This window comes from Sander lucioperca, chromosome 18 (assembly GCF_008315115.2).
Source record: "Sander lucioperca isolate FBNREF2018 chromosome 18, SLUC_FBN_1.2, whole genome shotgun sequence".
Lineage (NCBI taxonomy): Eukaryota > Metazoa > Chordata > Actinopteri > Perciformes > Percidae > Sander > Sander lucioperca.
The window spans coordinates 23,982,780-24,008,245 of NC_050190.1; the positions used below are offsets into that span (position 1 = coordinate 23,982,780).

Genomic DNA, 25,466 nt, shown 5'->3' on the forward strand with positions numbered 1-25,466 from the left:
CCAGCTAGTCGCTAACTTTATCCGTCTGCAGTCTAAAGTGCAAAGTTGAGTGATGATTCTCTGTTGTTTCATCACAATGATAAACACCTTTCACATTATCTGACCCATTGTTAAAATTAAAACATATGGTATTGATTGCAACTTCAAACAATAAACTTAAAATAAAATAGATGTAGTAGGCTATTCTTCACCATCAGCCTCATGACCTCAGTATTGCTAAAATCCTTACGCTGACTATAGTTATAGTACTAGTTACTTTGCAGATTAAGATTTAACATACAATACATATACGATCATTTTACAAAATTTCAAACTCCTAGCTCTCCATCTCAACTAGCTCCAACATAAAACTGCTGCAGACACATTAATGCATCAGTAATAATACTCCAATTATATAGTATGTATATAGTATAGTATAGAAAGCTGGAATTCTGCATAAAACATGCTTTTGATACTTAGGTATATATCTTTAGTACTTTAAGACTTTGATTGTTACATTACATTACATGTCATTTAGGTGACGCTTTTATCCAAAGCGACTTACAATTGCTATATATGTCAGAGGTTGCATGCCTCTGGCGCAACTAGGGTTAAGTGTCTTGCTCAGGGACACATTGGTTGATGTATCGCAGTGGGACTCAAACCCGGGTCTTCCGCACCAAAGGCATGTGTCATATCCACTGCACCATCACCACCCACATTGTTTGATTGTAGGACTTTTATTTGTAATGGAGTAGGTTTACATTGTGGAGCAGCTAGTTTCGATTGAGGTGGAGTCATTGATCCAACATGGATGAAAAGGCCTTAAGATGCTCAGAAAAAAAGTGGAAATTTTAACATTTACAAATTTTGTCTGCTGATGAAAGCTTCTGATGGTGACATCTTCTTTCACCGCTGGTGCTTACTTGTTATCTCACCAATTTTACAATTTTGTTATGTTATTTTTGCCAGTCGTGTGATGTGTCAGATATGAGAAAATACAGACAATCAAAGCCATGTAATGGAACATAGGTCAGGCAAGAGACCTCTTGAATCGCTCCATCCACGCAAGGGAACCTGTATTAAGCTGATTAAGCGGTTGCACATGGAAGGGCTGAAGTGCTGGTGGTCGTGTATCTTCCTCTTGCTGATTGGAAATGTGTCGGGAACAGCAGTGTGCTGCAGTAAAAGCCAGTTAATAACTTTATGAGGATCCTTAGCGCTTTGTCCATATCATTAATGCTCTTGACAGTCAGAAGTGATTTAAAGCAATAACCTGCCTGCCTACCCCTGTGGCTCACTTTTAGTGGTGACTGTATTGCACAGGAGTGTGTGTTTTCCCTTTCACATTAACTCACTGAGAGTTCGTGGAGTTGGGTTTGCCTCTGTGTAAGCAGTCTGGCTTTGGTCAGTGTGTCTCTAGAAATAGATAGCATTGTGGATCTACGTCTGTTGGTCCACCACTTTGATCCAGACTGATATCTGACGACTATTGGATAAATTATCATGAAATTCTGTGCAGACATTCATGGTCCCAAGAGGGTGAATCCTACTGACGTTGTTGATTGCCGTTTTGTTCATCTAGCGCCACCAGCAGGTTGACATTTCTGGTTTTAGAGCCAAAGATTGTGATAACTTTGCTGATCCGTTGAGTTTTCCATTAACCATTATCAGGTGAACATTTTAATTTTTGTCCAATACTTTAGTTTTGTGACCAATGACATTCTTAAGGGCCTCAGCTTTACTTTGTTTAATTCTAATTAGCGAATGTTAGCATGCTAACAAGTAAAACTAGCGAAATATATCAACATCTACTGGATGGATTGCCATGAAATTTGAAACTGATATTCATGGTTCCCAGAAGATGAATCCTAATGACTTTAGTGATCCCCAAACGTTTTCGCTGTAGCAACATTTACAATTGACAGTGATTTTGAGTGAAATGTTTCACTACTATTGGATGGATTTCCATCATGTCCCTCTCAGCATGAACTGTAATAAGTTTGGTCAGGTGATCCTTTTTTCCAATTCTTTGGTTTCAAACAAAATACCTGCAAAATGAATAACATTCTCAACAGCTTCTGCATGCTTAAAACACTAAATTAGCATTTCGCTCAAAGCATCGCTGTGCCAAAGTACAGCCTCACAATGCTGCTAGCAAGGCTGTAGACTCTTTAAACAGTGAATAATGAAATAACCAGGCATTTCAACATATTTTATGTTTTCCTGCTTCATGGTGAATAAGTAGTTATCTTCTTATGATAAAAGATGGTTGTTAAAATCATTATTAAAAGCAACATTTCTAAATGTTCAGCTGCCATGGGGAGCTCAGTCTCAAGGCCACAGAAGAGGAATACATTTAATTATTCCCCTCTCAGTAAAACCTTTCCACTGCAATCCACTTGCCTCTCTACATTGTGCTCCCTCTTTCTACTGACCCTCCCGTCACACCTTTACTCCGTCTCAAGGACATTTCTAAGTGTTTATTACGGAATTTATATTTTACTGTGTTATTATTTAAGTACAGTACTGCTTATATATTAATGCATCAATAACAATGTAAAGATTGGAACAGTACTGACAGGGTCCATTCAGCATAATGAGTAATTTTACTTTTTGATACAGTAATTATAATTTGTTGGCAATACTTCTGTATTCAAGAATGTTGGACTTTTACCTGTAATAAATATGTTTATGGTGTAGTGCAGGTAGTCTTACTTTAAGTAAAAGATACATTTCACCTTCCTTCACCACCGGCCTTTTCCAATTTTAACCCCATGACTTTTTTTTTTAAATAGAACCACAAGAGCATCAAGTGACACTCGAAGACCGTAACTTAAATTTGGTTAAAATAAATTCAATGTAACCTAACCCAACTCTCTAAAGACCTTAAATCACGCTCCCTGCCAGTTTAAAGGAAAGAAAAATCATCACAGCTCTTGGGTCTCTGCAGTCAGGCAAATTAAATGAGCAGTTTTAAAATTTCTGAGCTCCTTGCTGTGTGGGAACATTCAGCAATGGCTCAGCATGTCAAACCATGTCAAGTGTTACAGTTCCCCTTCCTGCTTGGGGGGTGGGTGGGGGGGATATCACCCCAGAGATGAATTAACTAAAAAGGCTTGTCTTCAGACCCCTTCCTAAAATGATTAACCCTTCTAGAGAGCATTATTGAGTTCTGAGTGGTTGTGCTTTCTCGTTGCCTGTAATTGTTCTTTTTCTGTTGTTGCCTTCATCAGTCTCTCTCCTCATTATATGAAAAGAAGGGAAAAATGTCTGAATAGAGGAGGGAGATTTTCCCACAGTCACTCAACTCAGAAAAATACGCCATTGTGGCCAGGTTCCCATCCCAATGCCCTGCTGCACAGTCCGCCGCGTTCTGACGGACAATGTTCTTATAATTGAGTGACCATTCTTTCTCCTGTTTGAAAAGGAAGTGATGGAGAATACAGTTAAATGTGGCTTCAAATCTCACATTTGAGTCAATCTGCACGTAGCCATGTCCAATTGTTTATTTGACTGCAGATATTATTTAGAGTGAAAAACCGTGAGCAACAATACAATGTACTTTATTTAAGTTGTGTTCTAGGCTTAGTATGCAGGTAATGTAGAAACATTTGTAATTATGCTCATTTGAGTGAGTACAGCCAGAAGATCATTTTCTTATTTGAGCATCATTTATTTTATATTTTACCAAATTACTGAAAGGCTTTAGTGTGTACTGATCTAAAGTATGAGCCATGTACCAGTGCGCCTTTTCTTGAAACAAAGTGATTTTATTCTGCTGAAGCCTCTCCTAATAATATCAACATTACCTGCAACATCCTCAGTTTATTTTACAGCTATAAGGCAAAGCAAGGCAAATTTAGTGTTGTAGCTCAATTCATATGCGGGGCAGTTTCCAAGTGCTTTATTTGCATTTAAATTTAATAAAAGCAAACTTAAAAACAGTGAGTAAATTAAAATATGAACATATAAACAAATGCAGAGGCAATCCAGATTTGAAAATAAAAGACATGACAACAAAGGAAAAACAATAGAGAAAAAAGTGATAAACATGAAATTATTAAAATGTAGGCCTATATAATTATTATTATATTATTAAAATATTAATGATTTTGAGCTTACTTATAAGGCACACCTTTGAATCTCTATTTGTTCGTGTGGTACTATACTATACTTTTTAGCTAAAGAGACACACAAAACGTATGATCCGTTTATGAAATGATTATTTGTTATTAATTAAACTACCTAACAGTAGCCTATATAAAGTTGTTGGGCATACCACCAACCCGACCAGCTGCAACACTGAAACACTGTTTACATGTTAATACATTACTAGTAATTATTTAATATACAAAACCATTAACTGGAGAACTTTAAAAGGGAAATGGACCAACAATTTTAAGAGCAACAAGCACATCCAACACAGGCAGATAAATAGTGCACATGATGGAAGATTCCTTAAAAAAAACAGTAACAAAAGGCTACTTTTATGTTTGATGCTTAAGTACATTTTGCTGTTAATATGTCTGTACTTCAAAAATGTATTATTACAGGACTTGGACTGTGAAGTATTTTAACTCAACTTCTTCAACTTTAATATTATCCTGAAGGAAATTTGGTTTGCAGGCACGCACATAATTTGAAGATATTACAAAAAGAGTATTCCTATTAACAATTTACCACCCACAGTCCCTACACGTTTCATTAACACACATCCTAACACATATTTTTATACTGTAGACTTTTGCACATCCCCTGATCAATATTTTTACACATCCTGCACAGCCCATACAGGCCTCCTTCTTTCCTTTCTAAAACAGTTATTTTGCCCATATTTGTTATAGTGTCTATATTGTATTATAGTTATTGTTGTTGTAGCGATACTTTGCTTTATTGTTTATTCCCTTTTTAATATATTTGTTTATTGTAAGCACCTACTACACCAAGGCAAATTCCTTGCAAGTGTAAACTTGCTTGGTAATAATTCTTTATTAAAATAGCTGCTGAAAAAGCAAAATATAGAAACAAAGAAATTAATATAGAAAGATTAATAGATTGAGACCTACAATGAATAGAGCCAAATTAATTCAATACAAGTATTATCAAATTACATTTTTTTCTGTGTGATTACAGAGAGCTATACATGTAGAGTATTACAAAATAGGTTATAATAATTAGTATAAGTATAATAATCTCTTTGGATATACTCTATTCTATTCTCTTCTGAACAACTACCCACACATCAACAGTTGTTTAAATGCACGCATGCGTGTTAGCGCGTATGCAGCCTCGCTCTCATCTCCTGCGCACACGTGGTCACATTTGAACTAATCAGCAGGCAGTGTTGTGCAGCCGTTGAAGTGCAATGGCGGAGACAATGAAGCTGAGTGGAAATCAAGCTCCTCCTAATGAATCCAGCAAAATGTCCAGCTACAGGGACTGCATGTGTGCACTACTGAAGCATTTGTCCGAGTTCGGGAAAGAGGTTGGTTGACATTGTTTGTGCACCATGTAGTTCCGAGTTACGTTTCTTTTCGTCCGTGTTGTTAGCTAACGTTAGCTAAATAACGTTAACCTGCTAATGTTTTTAGCATCCCGGTTTATCGTTAGCAGGATTGCTTAGATGCAAGCGGTATTTTAGACCATAGGCTTATATACATAGACAAGCATGTTGCAACGAGTAACCGTGCTTGGCTTTTTGCTAAATAATTTGATTTTCATTTTAACCAGCTTATTGCTATCAACGTGTTCAGACGTAGCTAAACCAGCCACTTCGCCTCATAAACAAATTCTATTAATTTCACTTAACGTTAAACTGTATTGTCATTAACCCCGTACACAGCTCTTTCACTAGCTCTTCCCTGCAACCTGTACTTAACATATGCACCATATAATGAATGTTCATATGGTCCATATATGTGATCTCTACCCCTGTCCTATCTCTTGTAACGTTGATGCAATAACAAGTACACAAAATATATACATAAAAAAACCTTTGAATCAGCTGTTTACACGTTTCTACATGTATAAATCTCCTTGCACCTACTCCTGATTATTTGAGTATTTGTTGTTGTAGTATTTGTAGAATCATCAGAGTGGCTTTGCACTGCTGTCTTTACAATTAGGGCTCGAAGTAAAGATTTTTCCTGATAAATATTTTTGTATTTAAAATGTAAAATAAAAAAGATAATAAAGAAAAAGAAATGTAGATAACACGTCCAATCCACAACCCAAAAATATTCAGTTTAAAATCATATAAAACAGAGAAAAGCAGAAAATAATGCACATTAAAGAAGCTGATACCAGCAAATAATTGGCTTTTCTCTTTAAAAAGTGACTAAATGATTAAACCCTAATGGATTATCAAAATAGCGGCTGATTTATTTTCAGCTCATTGACTAATCAACTAAGTAACTTACAATTATGTTAAACACAGAATCTGCTTTACACTAATGTCTAGGGCAATGGGCCTCACTTTCTGTTTTTTTAAATCAAGCTCAAATTAGGTGATGCTGCTCTAAGAATAGCAGTCAACATCGATGCTGTGGGTCTTCCGTCCTCTCCAGATGCTCACGTGTACAGCTGTTTGCAGGAGCATATCACTAAATTACAGGTGATTTGGCTACATATTTTTTAAATTGCATTATGTTAATGCTAAAAGGGTTTGGTGAAATACTTTTGAATTGATGATCATTATTTGAGATGGTAAAAGGCTTTTTTTTTTTAAATGTATCATGTTTTTTATGCTTGTTAGTAAGGGTTTTTAATTTAAAAATATTATTTGTGTTTTTGATGCAATATTCTTTCTGCCCCAACTGTTTATATAGGTTGTTTCAGAAAGCTTAAAGACACTGGTAGATGGTCATATTGCTACATCATCTACAAAAGACAACACATCAGACGATGCTGTCACCTCATCGCCAGTCAGAGAGCAGACGACTGCAATGTCTGAGCACCATCCTCCCAGCCCAGAGGCTGCAGGAAGTAAGACGGCGGCCGATGACGTCATGGTTCAGATCAGAGCCAGGAAGTCAGAGGTTGGTCAGCTGTTCTGGCAGTGACATTTTTAAAGCCCTCTTTTTATCTGTCAAGCAAATGAATAATCATAAGTAATTGCTCCCAAGGATGTGCACATGACGTGCCGCAGTGAAGCAAATGTTTGATAGAGATCTGATAAGCAGAGTTCAGCACAGCAGAGAATAAGGGGTCCTTTAGTGCTATGGTTGGGTAAAACAGACCACATTGCTGTAGGGCTTTGAGAGAGGGCCAGGTCCTTGATGGATTATGAAGTGGATGCTCATTACTCTGAGATTGCATGTGGATGAAGGACAAGAGGCCCCATTCTGTTGTGCATTTATTTTGATAGCCAAGCAAACAGTATTCATATTCCATCATGGGATGATGGTAAGCAATTCATCATTTTTGGCTACCTGGAATAATTTCCTGCTATATTTCTCATTCCATTTAATATACATGTAATGTAAATTACTGTTTGCTCCAGATCTTTAGACAAAGCATGCATTGCATTCTTGACACCTATCAATAGCTCATCAATCCACTGTATCTTATTATGTCTTGTCTCTCCATTGTAACCCTAGATTGAGCGAAGAATATCTGCATTTATGGAACGCAAGCAGATGGAGATCAATGAAAACAATGTACGGGAGTTTTGCAACGTGATCGACTGCAATCAGGGTGAGAATGGGAAAGAGGTTGGGGGGCAGGGTGGAGAGGGAGCCTGCACATAGATTGCCAATGTTTGGGAGAGAGCTGATTTCCACAGGAGAGAGGTCAGGCTGAACTGCTCCAAGAGTGGGGCTGAAGTAGCTACACACTGCCTCAAAACACAACCAGCTTAGTCCAGAAAAACATGAGGGGGCATTTTTTTAAATTTCAAAGCCTGTGTGAGACACTAGTTATACAAATCAGGACACACTAATGCTAATTATAATTTAGGATATATATAAAATGTTTCTAATTACGTTATGAATATATTTTTAATCAAAGTTTCTCCTCTGTAGAAAACAGCTGTGCCAGAACAGATGCAGTTTTCACTCCTTATCCAGGTTTTAAAAGCCACGTGAAAGGTAAGATAATAAATCATTTTCTACAAATGTCAATGTGACGTTTCTTAACCGCTTCACTTTTACGAACTGTACCCATCATTTTTTAAATTGCACACATAATTTTGAAAAAGTCATAGGTCCATAAGCTTTATAAATTTTGTTTAAAAAATGACATGACAAGAAATGTTTAATTATAATTTTTTGTTTTATTAATACAGTTACATTCAAATGTCACACTGCAGTACATTACATGTGTCATGTTTTGAGTAAGCTTGCTGTCAGAAATCATAAAGTGCTGAACAATTTTAAGCACCAACAGATTCATCTAAACTAAATAACAAATGTCAAGGATTTTGTAGGACCTCTATAAATCTGCATGCTTTGTACATGGCCTTAGACCATACTATTAACTCGATTCTGGTTAATATTATGGCTTCTGTTTGTTATTTTCCTTGACTGGCTAGTTACACGGGTGGTAAACATTTACGGGCCCCAGACTCGTGGTGGGGGAGGCCAAGGAGAAGCAGGGGATCAGCAGATGGGGCCGATGGCAAGAGACTGCGGAAATGCAGCCATAGAAGAACGACTTCACAATATTGAGACACACCTAAAACTCCCAACAGGTCAGAGAAGGACAAAGACACAATGTGTCTCACTGTATGTTATGTTTTACATGTCTGAAAGGGTCATGTCATTACATATACTTTTACAAAGTTCTGCTCAAAAATCAAACTCTTTCTCTCTAATTTTCAACTAAATGGAAATATTTGCCTTTTTATTCAGAAAAAGTCCCAGTGTTTTGAATGATGGTAATTAACCATTACAATGTAAAGGACATGTAACACATTGAAATGTGATTATGAATGCATTGCCGTCTGTATGTAAAGTATAATTCATCTGAAATAGTTCACTTTTGGTAAGTCAGTTTTTAAAAAATAATTGTTTAGTTTTTACATGATATAAACAGTGACATTTTTAACTAAGTCTCCTTTTATTAAGATCCTGCTTTTCTTATACACAGGCCTTACTCATAATCTCATTCTTTTGTCATGTAAAATGATCAGTATTCAGACTTTTTCAATGAGTGTTTTATTCCTTAGCGGGCCCAGTTCCATTGAGTGTCTACCAGAGACTAAAGAAGCTGGAGGATCGTATACTGGAGTTGGAGGGACTCTCACCGGAGTACTTTCAGTCTGCGGTGAGTCTTGTGGCTTTGAAAAAGATAATGAAAGGCACTTAATAATTGTTAGTCAATGTTCATACACAGGTCTTTTTTTTTGTACTAGTCTGTGTGATTTAAATTTTTCTGTTTAATTTAATATGCACATATATAATCAAGTTACTAAAAGTCCAGGTATACTCTCTTTGCTACAGGCATTTCAAATCTGATTATTTTGGCAGGCAGATTCTTAACAGTTTATGGACTTACATGTAAATGATGGCACACACATGTTCAATGAACATGTTGGTGTGTGTGTTACAAAGGGTGAGACTCTACAATGTGGTCCAAACAGTTTTTCAGTTGTCTATAAAGGTTGGTCAGATTAAACAACTTCATAGTGCAGTGACTAGATAGTTGATTCATGCCTATTCAAATTTTAGAGGTATTTTTCTCAGTTACACAGTTATAGTGATTTAACAAATTCTTGTCGTTGATATAGTGTCTATTGCAGAACTGCCTGTACTGTCATACTGCTGTTATCAGAAGCCACATATCATGATACTATAATGTTGGCAGTTACTGTATGATTTCCACCTCTTCTTATCAGTTTTAGTCAGTGTGAACGTCAAGGTGCCCTAGGAAGTTTTCTTAAACAAAAGTTCATGTTTACATTCAGTGTTACTCACAAAAATGCATTTCATCTGCCATGCCTTTGCAAGCGACATGCTGCATTTTTTTTGGCGCATTACCGCTACCTACCCTTAAGTGGAATAGTGCTTTACCTACGTGCTTGTGCACAAGAACAAACTGGAGGAGTGGAGAACCATGTCTACACAAACAAAATTATATTATTTATAAGTACAGGAAAAAGTTGAGTTACACTTGAGCTGATTTAAATCAGAAATGCAACGTGTGTGGTTAGATTTACTTTAACATTAAGGTCACTATAGACAGCTCACTCGATTCAATTTTTTTTTTTTTTTTTTTACTACAACATGCTTTTTAGAAAAGCACAGACTCAAAAGATGGCAGTAATTAATTTATTGGACTTCATATTCAACCTGACAGACTATAATTTCCCATCTGTAAGGAGTCTGTCCAGCATGTGTTTAGATATGTGAGTAAGTGTGCTTAAGATGCTGCATGTCTCTTCACGCTGGTATCTCTCAGCACAGCTTGCTACTTCTGCAAGTATGCTGCTCTCCATCTGCTTTTGACTCGCTTCATGTTTGTGTGAGCAGAGCAAGAGATGTCGAGTGTCTTTGAATAAAGTGATCGGGCCTTTTATATTCCGAGTACCACTTTTTTTTTTTTTTGACAGTTTCTGAAAATACTGTAGTTTAGTGTTTGCTGAAGAGCTGTAAACAGTTGGCCCACGATTTCAGAAACATTAACACTGAACAGTAAAGGAGGCTCCTTAACAAACTTAAAAATAAGCAATTCACAAGATTTTACAGATGTGGGGTAAAAACATTTCTCAGAGCAGCCTCAGATGCATGCCATACCCTGTTCAAGTGTGACAGAGGACATTTGTCAGATGTTACCCCTCTCATCTGTTCTCATGTAGGGCTGTCACGATCATGATATTTTCGTTGACGATTAATTGTCCTACAAATAATTGCGATTAACGATTTAATCATCTGCCACACAGCGACGCTGTTTCAATGGCTATTCATCAAAATGATGCGTCCGTTGGCAAAATAGTGTCAATTAAACTATACATTTAATCCGTGATCTGAACGCCAACACGTCGTACTATGCACTGCGCTATTCCACTCTTATATCGCTTTTCATCCAAACATTTTTATGTGAATTATCTAATTAGAAAAGCTGGATGCAAGTGACAACTCCAGCATAACTATTCTCAGAGCTGTCAAACACACTGCTGCACCCAGAGGGGAGACTCTGCTATAAATCAAGAGAGCCATTATTGGCACCTCTCCGTTATCGTTTTGTATTGGTTGCTTTCGAAAGAAGAACCTGACCAACAGCGCTTTGTTTCCATGTCTATTTTCTGACTTTGGAACCACGTGCTGAGGTAGACACTTTATTTGCCTCAACCCTGCTGATGCAAACACACCTAATTCACTTTCTATTTGTTGCCACATTTGTAACATTTGCTTTAAACGCCCCTGATTGTGGAATCTAATGATTATGCAAAATCATCATGATCAGATAATTATGTAAACATTGTGACCAGTCAAAATATCCAAGAAAGGCTAAATAAAATGTGTGTCTCTACCTCTTTTTTCTTAAGTGCACATTTCAAGCCTATGTTTTTTTTTTTTTTCTTGTGCAAAACTTTTTTCCATTGCATTGGGTCTCTTGTCTCAAAGTACATTCTTCATTTTCCATTCCTTGAGGAAAAGTAAGAAGGTGAACAGAGAAGTACCGCCGTATGCTTCTCAAAGCTTGAACCAGTTTAGAAATTGTACTAATTAAGTTTTTTTTTTATAGAGTCACCTGCACAAGCGACCAAGGACATCTCCTGCTCAGGTTAGCCGCTTTGTTTCCTTTCACTGCAATTTGTAAATGGAGACCTTTTGTTGATTGCTTGATCATCTTTTTCTTATTTTATCCTTCAGGCCTGCAGTCTGACAGAGCTGGATGAGAAGATCAGTGCAGTCAAAGCAGCACTACTGAAGAGGGTGAATGAATTTGGGCCTGGATATGGAACACAGTGTCCACTATAACATACGCACGCACCAACGTTCATTGTGTCTATTTTTGTATATGTAATATGAGCTTCATTTCACGTCCAGAAAAACTGTATGCCTCTAAACAGTTTTGTAGTTATGAGATAATATTGTTCTATAAATAAATTTTCATGAAAACTTGGAATCATAATTGTTAACTATTAACTGCAGTGTGCAATCTCACTCCTCTCTCTTCCACAGTTTCTTACAGTGCAGCCCAAGGGCAAATGGCGGCCCCTGAACATGTGACATGAAATGCATGTATTATATTTTTATCATTTGCGGTCGATTTCAATTACAATACAAAAAGTCATCACAGTATGTCATAAAGTCATAGTATATCATTAAAAAGCCATGGTATGCCATAAAAACGTGTCATAGTATGCCATAAAAAAACGGCGATGAACCTTCTTGTCAAATCAGCAGAGAAGTTACGTCGAGGCGCAATTCTAGCAAGCGGTGCCCATCAGGGCCTTCATGGTCGACCTCACCCTTGCAGCACAATCAATACCTGAAGGAAGATAGATTCTGGAGGATTTGGTTGAGCTCACCGACTGAGCAAGAATGGAGTTCAAACCTGCAAATTCCAGAAGCCTGGTGCTGAAGCCCCTCTTCATGTGCGTGTCCGGTTCAAAATCAAAGCGGATGTCAGTTAAGAGGCAAGTGGTACAGAGCAGACCTCAATGACAGGCAGAGTGTAAAGGAGATGCTCGTTTAGGCAGAATCCTGGATGAAAGCGCTGAACAAGAGCGGCCTACCCGGCAAGTACAAGGCCTGGGGGATACCAACATGGGGTGCTCCCCAGATTGCTCTGGTCGCTGCTTGTTTATGAGTTTTCCTATCTCCATTGTGGAAAGGCTGGAGAGGAAGATAAACTTGAAACCCTGAGGAGGTGGCTGGGTGTTCCAAAGTGCTTCTGCTCTATTGGACTGTACAGCTCAGGTGGCAAGCTGCAAATGGCAGTAACATCTGTAGTTAGTCTGGAGTACAAGGCAAGAAAAACGTGGCAGGCCATGATGCTGCATGACAGCAGGGACGAAAGAGTCCGCCAGGCAGACATCGAGGTCATGACAGGCCACACATGGTCAGCCAGCAGAGCACTAGGGAAGCGGAAGACCACCTGCAACACGCCGATATCATCGGGGCCGTAGCCCAGGGCAGGTTGGAGCTGGGATGTACCACCAGGGCAAGCTGGAAGAAAGCAACGGGAAAGGAGCATCGGGGCATGGTGCATAAGGAAATCCGCAAGACAGGAGGAGAGTAGGCAAGTCAAGGCTGTGGCCATGAACAAACAGGGCAGCTGGACAAGGTGGGAGAGTGTGCAAGAGAGAACACTGACCTGGCAGGACATCTGGACCATGAACGGGGCACCAGATCAAGTCCCTGCTATGTATATTTTGTTCTGCCGACCCCATCAAATTTACACACATGGGGGTTGGCAGAGACGCCCGGCTGCACACTCTGTGGAAGACCAGCTAACCTTGAACATGCTCTCTCCTCATGCCAGTCAAGCCTGGCAGATGGGAAATTCCAGTGGCAACACAACCAGATTCTGGCCCAGTTAGCCCCTGGCATAGATCAAGCAAGGAAGAAACCAAGACAACATTCTAAGGCTCCCCAGTTTATCCACTTTCTCAGAGCAGGAGAGGTGGGTATGGCAGAGACTAGGAGTAGAGGGATCTTGGCCACAGCAAGAGACTGGGAGATGTGGGTAGACTTAAAGAAACAACTCAAATTCCCAGAGAACTACCACAAGCCTCGGACCAGAAGTACCAAGCAGGTCGTTCTTATGGAGTTGACAGTGCCCTGGGAGGAGAGGATAGAGGAGGCGCAAAGTATCAGGACCTCATCCTTGAGTGCCAGCATCAGGGGTGGAAAGCCTGGAACCTGCCAGTGGAAGTTGGCAGCAGGGGCTGCCCCGGGAAGTCACTCTGGCGAAGCCTTGGGATGCTGGGAAGAGAAGGCATGACGAGGAAGCGGCTGGTAGCGGACGTCAGCAAGCGGGCAGAGACAGCATCCCGTTGGATCTGGTTACATGAGCGGCGGGCACTGAGTTGAGTGGAGGACACTGGGAGTACTCCCAGCACGCTGGGTCTACCGCCGAGCCCCTTGGACATGTCATGGGCTTAATTCGACGAAACATTGATGAAGGTGGGTGCCCATTTGATAACCCACAGAAACCACTCAACTCAGACCCAGGCCCCAGGAGAGAGAGGGGGGGCCTTGTAGGAGAGAGAGAAAGGAGAGTGACTCTGCTGGCCCAGAGATGGTGCAGGGGAGAGTACCTGTAATGTTGAGCCAGGTGCGATAACCCTATTGTATTTAGCATATTATGTTATAAAAAATTATTAAGTCATAGTATAGTATGCCATGAAAAAAGTGATTAAAAAAAAGTCAGTGTATGACAATGGTACCGTTTCAGAGTCTGTTTTGTCGGAGTCCATTCGATATAAGAGGTCACGTCATCTTGTATTAATCGTCTCGAAAAAAGACCCAGGATTAGGCGTTTAACTGACATCAAGGCCGAACTTGCAGATTTAGAGGACTCATGCCAAAACACAGACTCTGAAGACACCCTTACATCTAGAAAGTAAGGGTAAAGTGATGATAGTATGAAAGATGAATACAACCATATTCGCAAATTAAAGCAGAAGCATTTCAATTTAGGATAGAAGGTCAATGAATTGCTTGCCAGACAGCTGCATGACCAATCTGACAGAGATAAAACCTATGTTGCATTCTATCGCCCCTTAAAGCGTAACTCTCGCCAAAATGCAACCTAGGGTCTTTTTGTGAATGTACCCGAGTCAAACTTTAGTTTAAAAGCATATTTAGGACGGAATCGCCGGAATGGGAGTGCTAGGGGCACTTTTATGCTAGCCTCAAAATATCTATTTTTAAAACACTAAGAAGGCTTGACACAACGTGAAACTTTGCTCGAAGTATCACCAGGGGCTCTACACCTTAACGAAAGCATTGACAACATTGTTTGTGTACCCAGAGTTTACTAAAAAAGGTTTTGAACAACTCACCATAGCTCTTGTTGTTTCCGGCCGCTACCACCTCGGCAGTCAAAATGAATTGATATCATATGCGAATGAACGGACTCCATATGAGGCTCCTTTTTCAACTACGAGTTGAGAATATTGTTTTTCAATAACGACAAAACAAGAAATAATCCGTGCATTTATATGGAACTAAGCTTTAGGAGCTTTCCATCGTTACTCTCCTCCCTGTTATGTTGCATTCGGAAATCGATTGTTTTTGACTGATAAAATGGCTGCGGCTGGAAACAACAAGAGCTACGGTGAGTTGTTCAAAACCTTTTTTAGTAAACTCTGGGTACACAAACAATGTTGTCAATGCTTTTGTTAAGGTGTAGAACCCCTGGTGATACTTCGAGCAAAGTTTAATGTTGTGTCGAGCCTTCTTAGTGTTTTAAAAATAGCTATTTTGAGGCTAGCATAAAAGTGCCCCTAGCACTCCCATTCAAAAGGCCATTTGACCGAAAATTCGGTAAATCTTAAAAGTGGCGATTCCATCCTAAATATGCTTTTAAACGAAAGTTTGACTCGGGTACATTCACAAAAAGACCCTAGGTTGCATTTTAGCGAGAGTATGCTTTAAGTTTGCTTAACTCCGATCAAAATAACCAGTTAAACAAATTGGCTCTTTAATTCATCCCGATTAATCAGGTTTCATTCCTGATATTCTTTCTCAAACACCAGGTGTTTGCTAAATGTACTTAAAGGGTAACTACCGTTTTTTCAACCTGGCCCCGATTTTCCTATGTTTGTGTCTAAGTGACTGATGGGAACAACAATCTTTGAAATTGATCCAGTATTAAGCAATAACGCTGCAGTCGGCAGCGGCGAAACAAGCTACAATGTAAGTTAATAGGGCAATTGTCTAGCTTGTATTTACCTTCACAAAAGTGCTCGCTTTGCCACTGACAGGCTCAGATTAATATTCTAAGTGTCTGACAACATTATGGAAAGGATCCCTTCAGAGATAGACCTTTAAAACCTCTTTGAGACCTTTTTTGTTTAACCAGAAACAGCTCTGAAGTCGCTAGCGCTAAACCCACCAGACTCCAATTAAAAAAGCAATACTTTTAGCGTGTATAGAGCCAACGTATTTCCACATGTAAATCGGTAAACTATTTTTCAACCAAAACCAGCGTTGTGATGGTTGGAAAAGTGGAAAGACAACCTAAAATGGCTTTTCATAGTTTTATTTTGTTTCTGTCGACTTTGAATGAAGTGTATTTTACGATGCTAAAGTTACTGTTTATTTACATGGAGTCTGGTGGGTTTAGTGAACAGGATTTTGTGGATGTTTCTGTGTCTAAAAAAAGGATCTTACTCTTTAACAGAAAGGTCGACCTCCTTAGAAATCCTTTCCATAATCTGAGCCTGTCAGTGGCAACACGAGCACTTTTGTGAAGGCAAATACAGTACAAGCTTTACAATTGCCCCATAACTTAAATTGTAGCCTGTTCTGCCGCTTCCGACTGCACCGATCTTGCTTAGTACTGGACCAATTTCAAAGATTGTTGTTCCCATCAGTCACTTAGACATAAAAACATAGGAAAATATGGTCCAGGTTGAGAAAAACGGTAGTTGCCCTTTAACTGAGTTGGCCCACTCGGGGGTGATCTCATTAGATGCCCAGCAGGCTTTTGATCAGGTAGAGTGGGGGGGATACATGTTTGCTGCCCTCGATAAATTTGGTTTTAGGTTAAAATTTCAGACTATATTAAAGATGCCCCCCTGTTCCTGTGGCATCACGGCACACTGCTGCCTCTCTCCAATGCTTTTTGCCCTAGCTCTCGAGTCGCTGGCCATAGCCATCAGAGCCAGCCCCCAAATCTCTGGTATAAGATGTGGCACATCTGACTGTACCATAGGACTGTATGAAAATTATGTGATTTTGACTCTTTCAGATGCGAGGACATCCCTTACACCCCTTCTAAATCTGATAGACGGCTTTGGGCAACTCTGATTTACCATAAATTGGGGGAAATCTGTTTTTATGCCTCTGTCTAACTCTCATTCCAGTTTTCTCGACAATTTGCCCTTCAGAATTTGCCATGACCATTTATCTTATGTGGGGATTAATATTATATAATATTATTTTTTTAAACTTAATTATTTGGATTTGATTGGTAGGCTTAAGAGCATGATAGATAAATGGAAACTTCTCACCCTTTCGTTAATTGGCCGTGTTAACATTAAAATGGTTGTGCTCCCTAAATTTACTTATTTCTTTCAGAATGTGGCCATTTTCTAAATTGTTCAACATTGTACTGTTGTTCTCTTATATCCACACTCTGGGACTGTGCCATTTCAATTTCTGTGGGCCTGCCTTTATCCTTTCTGGCCTCCTATAATTCCATTTCTGACTCAACGAGTGGACATTTTGGGGCATTTCGTCTAATGAATTGACATGTACATTTACACATTTTCTTGTACTGACTGAGTGCTGGCTGTCTGGCTGTCCATTTTTGTTGTTTTCGATGGTTTCTTGTCTTATTTTGCCTTTTGTATGTGCTTGTTATACTGAAAAAATTGCATAAATAAAATTTACATTGTACATTTCGAAAAAGTAAAAGTATATTGTATCGAAGAAAAAACATAGCATATGTTGAAAGAAGTGATACAAAAGTCATAGTATGTCGCAAAAAGTCAGATGTTTAAAAAAAAAAAAGTCATAGTATGTCAAAAAAAGTCATAGTATAGTATGTCATGAAAAGTTGAAAATAAGTTATAGTATGTTGGAAAAAGTCATAGAATAGTATATCGAAAAATATAAAAAACAAAATCATAGTATATCGAAAAAAGTTATGACATGCGTTTTTGTTCTGTAAATAAAATATTCCAAAAACAAATTGTTGCTGTGTTGCATTCCTTCTTTGTTAGTATAGTATGTCGAAAAAAGTCATAAAAGTCAGTATCGAAAAAAGTCATAAAAGTCATAGTATAGCATGTCGACAAAAGTCGAAAGAAGTCATGAAAATTCATAGTATAGCATGTCGAAAAAAGTAAAAAAAAGTCAGTGTTTAATACATCTGCGATGCTAACATACGGCCATTTCTAATGGATGAAGCCTTGGCCTGGAAGAGAGGTCGTCAGGTGGTCCCCAACCTTCTCTGGGTGTTTCGACCCTTAACCATTACACCCTCCAGTTGGCGGGTCAGCAGTGACTGGCCAGGTCACTGCCCCTCTCTTCTAGGCTTCCAGCTTGGGTCCTCTCTCTTGTGCCAGAGCCAACAGGAGGCTCTCTCTGATGCTTCTCCCAGCCTACAAACGGCTGCTTTCCTCAAGTGGCCTCTCAGTCCAACCTTTGTCAATAGATTCCACGCAGATTGAGCTGGGAATCCTCGACATCCGACTTCCACTGTCATCAGCCATGTAGTCCACCCCTTGTCCCGGCAGTCTTGGACAAGTTGCTGGTATTTGGCTTTTTTCCACTCTGCTGCTTCCTCACAGCCCTCCTCCCACGGCACCGTCAACTCCACCAGGATGATCTTCTTTCCCTCTGGAGACCACGTGATGATGTCGGGTCTTAGAGTTGTGGACAGTACCACCTTGGGGAAGTGGAGTTTCCTCCCGAGGTCAACCTCCATTTCCCATCCCTGGGCTGACTGCAGGAGATTCTGCCTGGCTTGGCTGTGGACGACAGGTCTTTGGCCCTCTTTCACAAAGGTGATGGTGCTCAGCAGTGGTCTTGCTTTGGCTGGTTGTTTCTTCCTCCTTTCTTGCTCCAGGATGTTTAAATTTATTTATTTCAAATAGGGACAGTTAATGAACATTTTGAAGAATGTAAATATACAAGATTATAGCCAAAGGCTAATTTCCATCCTTAGTCCCTGACAGGTTGATGGTCCCTATAAGTTAAGTTAAATAAATAAAACAAGTCAGAGTAAAACATCACAATAAAAAAATTACAGATTATTCCAGCTAATGACAACAGCTTTGATTTTGCAGTAACCATTTTTTTAAACTATTTGGAAAATGAGGTGAGAGTTGATAATTCACATATTGCGCTTGGTAAAGAGTTCCAGGTGTTGGTTGCTCTAAAGGAAAAAATAGCCTGACCAAATGCACTTCTACTAAAGGGAACAGTGCAGTTATCTCTGGAGCCTGCTCTGGTTGAGTGGTTTGAGTTCTTTTTTTATATATTCCTGTAAAGGGGGTGGAGCTAGACCATGAAGGATTTTAAAAACTAATATAGAGTCAATGTATTTCACAGTGTTCTCCCAATCTAGCAGTTCAAGTTTCTTTAAAATCTGACAGTGATGGTACATTTTAGATTTTCTAGTTTATATGTTGTCTCTAAGGACTTTAGAGTTGTCTTACATGCTGAGGCCCAACTAGTTATGTAATAGGTCATGTGAGACATGATCATTGCATCAAAGTATAGCCTAGCCTATTCAAAATGTTGACTGTTTCTAATATATCTAAAATTGGACAAGTTAAATTTCATTTTGTTCAGTTTTTTATGTGCTGCTTGAAGTTCAGTTGTGAGTCCAAGATCACACCTAGGTATTTAAACTCTTGAACTACTTCAAGCCTTTTCTCCCTTACAAAAATATTGGGGTCTGTGTCAGACTTAATTACCCTTTTTGAAAAATACATGCACACAGTCTTGGACACATTTAGGTGCAAGTGAGAGCTCTCTAACTAGTTGCACACGTTACTCATAACAGCTGTTAGTTGTTTTGCAGCTTGCATTTTGTCTTTTGTGTATACATATAGCGCAGCATCATCTGCATACAGCTGGCAGGTCACTGTTGGTGGACAGCAACTTGCCAGGTCATTTATGTATAGACTAAATAATAGAGGTCCTAAGATTGAACTTTGGGGTACCCCTATGTCTGCGAGCACTGCCAACACCTTGTCATGGCGCCACCTGTATCTCCCCTCTGTCAATGCGATCTTACACCCTGACAGAATGTGCGCCATTGTTCCTTTCCCACCACACAGCCTGCACAGTGGGTCCTCCCTCACGCCCCACCTGTGCAAATTAACTGGGGTTGGTAAGGTGTCATACACTGCTCGGAATAGAAAGGATATAAGGAAGGGCTCTAGCTGCCACAGTTCACTCCATGCGATTGTTCTCTTGGGGAGGATCCACCTCGTGGTAAACTCCTCCACCACGGATGACAAGGGAAGCTGGAGCTGGCCCGACCTTATGTAGAGCCCCAAGGATGTAAAGCTCGGGGGTATTCCCAGCCATCTTCTAAGGTGCTTGTTGAACTTCCTCTCTATTTCTTCAACAGTTGATAGGAGCACCTCATATACGGTGAGAAGCCACATGAGTCTCGTGAGCAGCCCATGTTGGTAGATCCAGCACTTGTATTTCCCAGGCAGGGCAGACTTGTCAATCTTCTTCAGCCATTCTTCAACTTGTTTTCTGGTGCTGGAGATGCTGTTCTTGTCTGACAGGGAATCATCATACCACTTTCCAAGGCATCTAATTGGGTTCCCCTGGATGTTCGGGTTTACTTCCCCTTGAACAAGTAGCTTGAACCTTTCAGTTGTTTTGCCCTTTTGGATCACCAGGCTCCTTGATTTCTTGGGCTTGAAGACCATCTTTGCCCAAGTGGCCATGCGATCCAGTTCTGCCAGGACCCATCTTGCCTGCACGTGAGTTGGTGTTATCACGGTAAGGTCATCCATGAATGCCCTGATTGCTGGCTGTTACCCTCCGGTTGCGGTCTTTGGCTCTCTTGACTTTGTACTCGCTGCAGAGATGATCAGGTTCATTCCCATGATGAACAAGATGGGAGAGATTGTGGATTCTGTCACTATCCCCTTCTCAACTGGCTGCCACTTTGTTGTAAACTTGGCGGACTGGAATCATAGCTTGATGTCTCTCAGGTAACTGGTGATCATGCCCTGGATGTTATGTGGGATGTGGTAGTAGTCCAAAGCAACTTGGATCAAGTTATGGGGAATAGACCCATATGCATTAGCAAAGTCAAGCCATACAACTGTTAGGCTGACTTTCTTCTCCTTTGCTTTTTGGATGAGTTGGCTGAGGACCCCTGCATGCTCCAAGCACCCGGAGAACCCTTCAACATCGCCCTTCTGGATAGAGGTGTTAATATAGCCATTCTGGGTCATATAAGCGCTCATTCTCTTTGCAAGCACCACAAAGACAATCTTTCCCTCAATACTAAGTATAGAGATAGTTCCGAACTGGCTGATCTGTGTGGATCCCTGTTCTTTGAGCAAAAAGCACCATTCCGCCCTTCTCCAGCTTGTTGGAATGGTTCCTTTGGACCAAATTACCCGCATAAGCTTCCACAGCCTTCGGAGGAGCTTAGGGCATTTTTTTTATACTTTGTACGGTATACCGCTGGGACCTGGAGCAGAAGATGATCTTGCGTGCTCCACTACCTCTTGAACCTCTCTCCATGATGGACATTGTGCTGAGGGATGTGGTAGGTGGGTCGATGTTAGTAAGCCCATGATTTCCTTCCAGGGCATCGTCTCTTGAAGGGTCACTGAATGTCTCCTCAACAGACTGCTCCACCTCCTCTTTGGAACTTGTTAGAGTCCCAAACCTCGTCTCCCCCAGAATTGATTTGGTGAAGCGGTAGGGGTCCTTTATAAACTGGGCTCGTGCAGCTTCCTGCTTCTTCTTTTTTTTAATTTATTTATATATATATATATATATATATATATATATTTTTCTTTTTTTTTTTTAATTTTATTTTTTTATTGAAAAATATGGCACAATGAAAAATGCATACAATTAAAGGGAAGGAGCAAGCAAAAAAAGTAATTATGAAGTATCGATTGTGTATCTTCAGAGGTAAAAAAAAGAAAGAAAAAGAGCTATACTTTGCTGTTTTCCTTTTTTACCGTACAATATGTAGACAAACGAGTACACAAAGCAAACAAAATACAAAGTTCAGACATTCGCAAATACACACAAACAGAGAATAAATAAATAAAAGAAAACCAATAAATAACAATGGGGGGGGGGGGGTGTTCCATCAATCAGGGGGTAAATAAGGAAGAGATTTAAAGAAAGTTAAAAAGGGCTGCCACTTACTGTAAAACTTTTTGGAATCACCTCTCAGAATATTTAATCTTTTCTAATTTCAGAAAAAACATAACATCCCTTAGCCATTGAGCGCTGGAATGGGCTTTAGTAGATTTCCGGTGGAGAAGGAGATGTTGTCTCGCCAGTAAAGATGTGAAAGCAAAGATGTCTAACTGTTTCAATGTAAATCTATTGTAATCCTCTGGGCATACGAATATGGCAATATGGGGAGAGACTGTTACAGTCATCACAGGTATTTCAGAGATAATATCAAAGTACCTCTGCCAGAAGGAAAAAACTAACGGGCAAGAATAAAACATATGGGTTAGATTGCAGGGAGAGGTATGGCATTTGTCACAGCTGTTAGTGACTGGGAAACATTTGTGACAGGCGTGCCTTGGAAAAATGGATCCTGTACAATACTTTGAATTGTATCAAAGTTAGACGGGCACAGGTTGAGATAGAGTGGATTTTGTTGAGGGCAACATCCCACCAAGTATCATGCAGCTCCAACCCAAGTTCACCCTCCCAGGCGGCCTTTACTTTAGTGATGGATGAGGTATCATGATTCAGGAGTTTGTTATAGATTTTTGAAATGAAAGACTTCTGTGGGGGGTCTAGAGACAGAAACTCTTCCCACAATTGGATTGGGGGTGATGAGGGAAAGGCTTGGAACAAGGATTTGGCGCAGTGTCTGATTTGGAAATAGCGGAAGAGGTGAGATGGTGGGAGTTGAAATTCACTTGACAAATCTGCAAAGCTATGAAAAGTACCATTCCTATAGAAATCTTTAAAAGTTTTCAGGCCTTTGTCATACCATGTAGAAAACGTGGGATCAGACAATACAGGTTGAAATAAAAAATTTTTTAGCAAAGGAGCTGAGGTAGATGGAGAAGTACATTTAAGATACCTTCTGAGTTGGTACCAGATTTTTAGAGTGGAATTTACCACTGGGTTATCTGTAAAGCCAGAGAAGTTGGTAGGAATAGAGGAGGTGAGGAAAGCTGACAGAGAGGATGAGCCGCATGAATGTATCTCTAACTTGCACTATGGGGGATGCGTAGATTTGGACCAAAATTAGATTTTATGAATATGTGTTGCCCAGTAATATAATTGAATTGAATAATCGATTAGGGAGAGAGAGTCCGGCCTTGAGTTTACATCTCTGAAGAATTGATTTACTTATTCTCTATACACCATAAAAAGCTAGATATATCCTGATCAATAGTTTTGAAAAAGCGCTTAGATAGGAATAGAGGGAGACATTGGAATAGAAACAAGAACTTGCAAAATGTTAATTTTTACTGTGTTGATCCTTCCTATAAGCGACAATGGCAAGCCCCTCCATTTTTGAAGATCAGACTTAATTTTAGACAATAAAGGGGAGAAATTGGCAGAAAAAAGGGAGGTTAGCTTTCTGGTTACATTTACTCCTAAATACTTAAAACCTAAGGGGCTCAATTTGAAGGGGATATCAGACTGACTCAATTGAAGCGCCAGATCATTAACAGGATAACATTCACTTTTGGAGATATTAACTTTATAACCTGAAAATGAGCCAAATTTCTGAATAAAGGGCAAAATTACTGGTATAGAGCAGCCGGGGTCGGAGATATACAGCAACAAATCGTCTGCGTAAAGGGAAAGTTTAAATTCCATTCCAAAACGTGATATACCAGAAAAAATGGAGGAGGATCTCAGATAGATAGACAAAGCGGCTGGCCAGAGCCTTAGCAAGGATTTTAGCATCCACGTTTAGTAAAGATAGGGGTCTGTAAGAACCGCAGAGGTTGGGATCCTTGTCTATCTTTAAGACAAGCCTCCATAAGGAGGCTTGTGTTAAAGTAGGAGGGAGAGAGCCATTCTGCAGATTCCTTATATACAGAAAGCAATATCGGGGCCAATTTAGATTGAAATCTTTTAAAAAATTCCACTGGGAATCCATCAGGGACAGGAGCTTTATTGTTTTGCATGTTGTTTATAGCAATGTTGATTTCATCAACTGTTAGTGGCAGATCAAGATCTTTGGTAACATGTGGGCAAATGGTAGGAAAGTCGAGGCTATCTAAGAAAGCACCCATTTCAGAAGCGTCAGGTGTTAACTTATACACAGAAGAATAGAATGAGCAGAATACTGAGTTAATGGTATTAGGGTCAGTATGTAGTGTGCCAGAGGGATCCTTGATTTGGAGAATCATACGTGAGGCAGCCTGGTGACGCAACTGATGGGCTAGGAGCCGGCTTGCCTTATCACCATGCTCATAATATGTGGAACGCGAGCGCTCTGCTCAGTAGTCGTAATAAGGTCGAACTCAGTTTGTAAATCAACATGGTCTTTGAGCAAGCTAGGGGAGGGGCAAGTGGCTAGTTGTTGATCTAATTTGTCCAATCTAGTTGAAAGCTCTTGAAGTTTGGCTATACGAGTTTTGTTTAAATGCGCAGAGTAGTCCTCTTGTGTCCGTGCACCTCGCAGCAGCAGTATGTATGTCAAAAAATTAGAAAAAAAAACATAGTATAGTAAGTCGAAAAAAGTGATAAAAAATACATAGTATAGTATGTCGGAAAAAGAGAAAAAAAGCCATAGTATAGTATGTAGAAAAAGGTGATAAAAAAGCCATAGTAGAGTATGTCGAAAAAAGCCATAGTATAGTATGTCAAAAAGTTATGAAAAAGCCATAATTTAGTAGGTTGAAAAAAAGAGAAAAAAAGCCATAGTATGGTATGTCGAAAAAAGTTATGGGACATGTGTTTTGTGTTCTGTAAATAAAATATTCCAAAAACAAATTGTTGATGTATTGCATTCCTTCTTTGTTAGTATAGTATGAAATAAAAAAATTCATAGTATAGTATGTCGAAAAGTCATAAAAGTCATAGTATAGTATGTCGAAAAAAGCCACAGTATAGTATGTCGAAAAAAGTCAAAGTATAGTATGTCAAAAAAATTATGAAAAAAGCCATAGTATAGTATGTTGAAAAAAGTGATAAAATAGCCATAGTATAGTATGTCGAAAAAAGCCATAGCATGCCGAAAAAATTATAAAAAAAGCCATAGTAAAGTATGTCGAAAAAAGTTATAAAACAAGCTATAGTATAGTATGTCGAAAAAAGAAAAAAAGCCATAGTATAGTGTGTCAGAAAAAAGTCATACAGTATGTCGAAAGAAGTTATGTGATATGTGTTTTGTGTTCTGTAAATAAAATATTCTAAAAACGAAAAGTCATAAAAGTCATAGTATAGAGTGTCAAAAAAAGTCATAGTATGGTATGTCGAAAATATTCATAGTATAGTATGTCTAAAAAAGTTATAAAAAAAGTCATAGTATAGTATGTCAAATTTTTTTTGAAAAAAAGCCATAGTATAGTATGTCGAAAAAAAGTGATAAAATAGCCATAGTATAGTATGTCAAAAAAAGCCATAGTATAATATGTTGAAAAATTATAAAAAAAAAAGCAATAGTAAAGTATGTCGAAAAAAGTTATAAAACAAGCCATAGTATAGTAT

General features: G+C 39.2%; 1 protein-coding gene and 1 pseudogene across 1 annotated transcript; one reads left to right on the top strand and one right to left on the bottom strand.

Annotated features, from left to right (window-relative positions):
* Positions 1–5,271: 5,271 nt before the first annotated feature.
* Positions 5,272–12,058, top strand: LOC116057649 (MAP3K12 binding inhibitory protein 1). The gene is made up of 9 exons (XM_031310212.2): positions 5,272–5,467; positions 6,479–6,595; positions 6,810–7,019; positions 7,581–7,677; positions 8,004–8,069; positions 8,513–8,671; positions 9,149–9,246; positions 11,668–11,706; positions 11,796–12,058. Exons 1-9 carry the CDS (start codon positions 5,348–5,350, stop codon positions 11,901–11,903), a joined length of 1,014 nt encoding a protein of 337 aa, XP_031166072.1. The 5' UTR covers positions 5,272–5,347; the 3' UTR covers positions 11,904–12,058.
* An 8,384-nt stretch (positions 12,059–20,442) lies between these two features.
* Positions 20,443–21,560, bottom strand: LOC116044971 (annotated as a pseudogene).
* Between the last annotated feature and the right edge of the window lie 3,906 nt (positions 21,561–25,466).

Excerpts from the sequence above, each read along its gene's own strand:
- LOC116057649 (XM_031310212.2), top strand. The coding sequence starts at position 5,348 with ATGGCGGAGACAATGAAGCTGAGTGGAAATCAAGCTCCTCCTAATGAA. Across the intron at positions 7,020-7,580 it reads TCAGAGCCAGGAAGTCAGAG|ATTGAGCGAAGAATATCTGC; the intron begins GTTGGTCAGCTG and ends TTGTAACCCTAG. Across the intron at positions 11,707-11,795 it reads CAAGGACATCTCCTGCTCAG|GCCTGCAGTCTGACAGAGCT; the intron begins GTTAGCCGCTTT and ends TTTATCCTTCAG.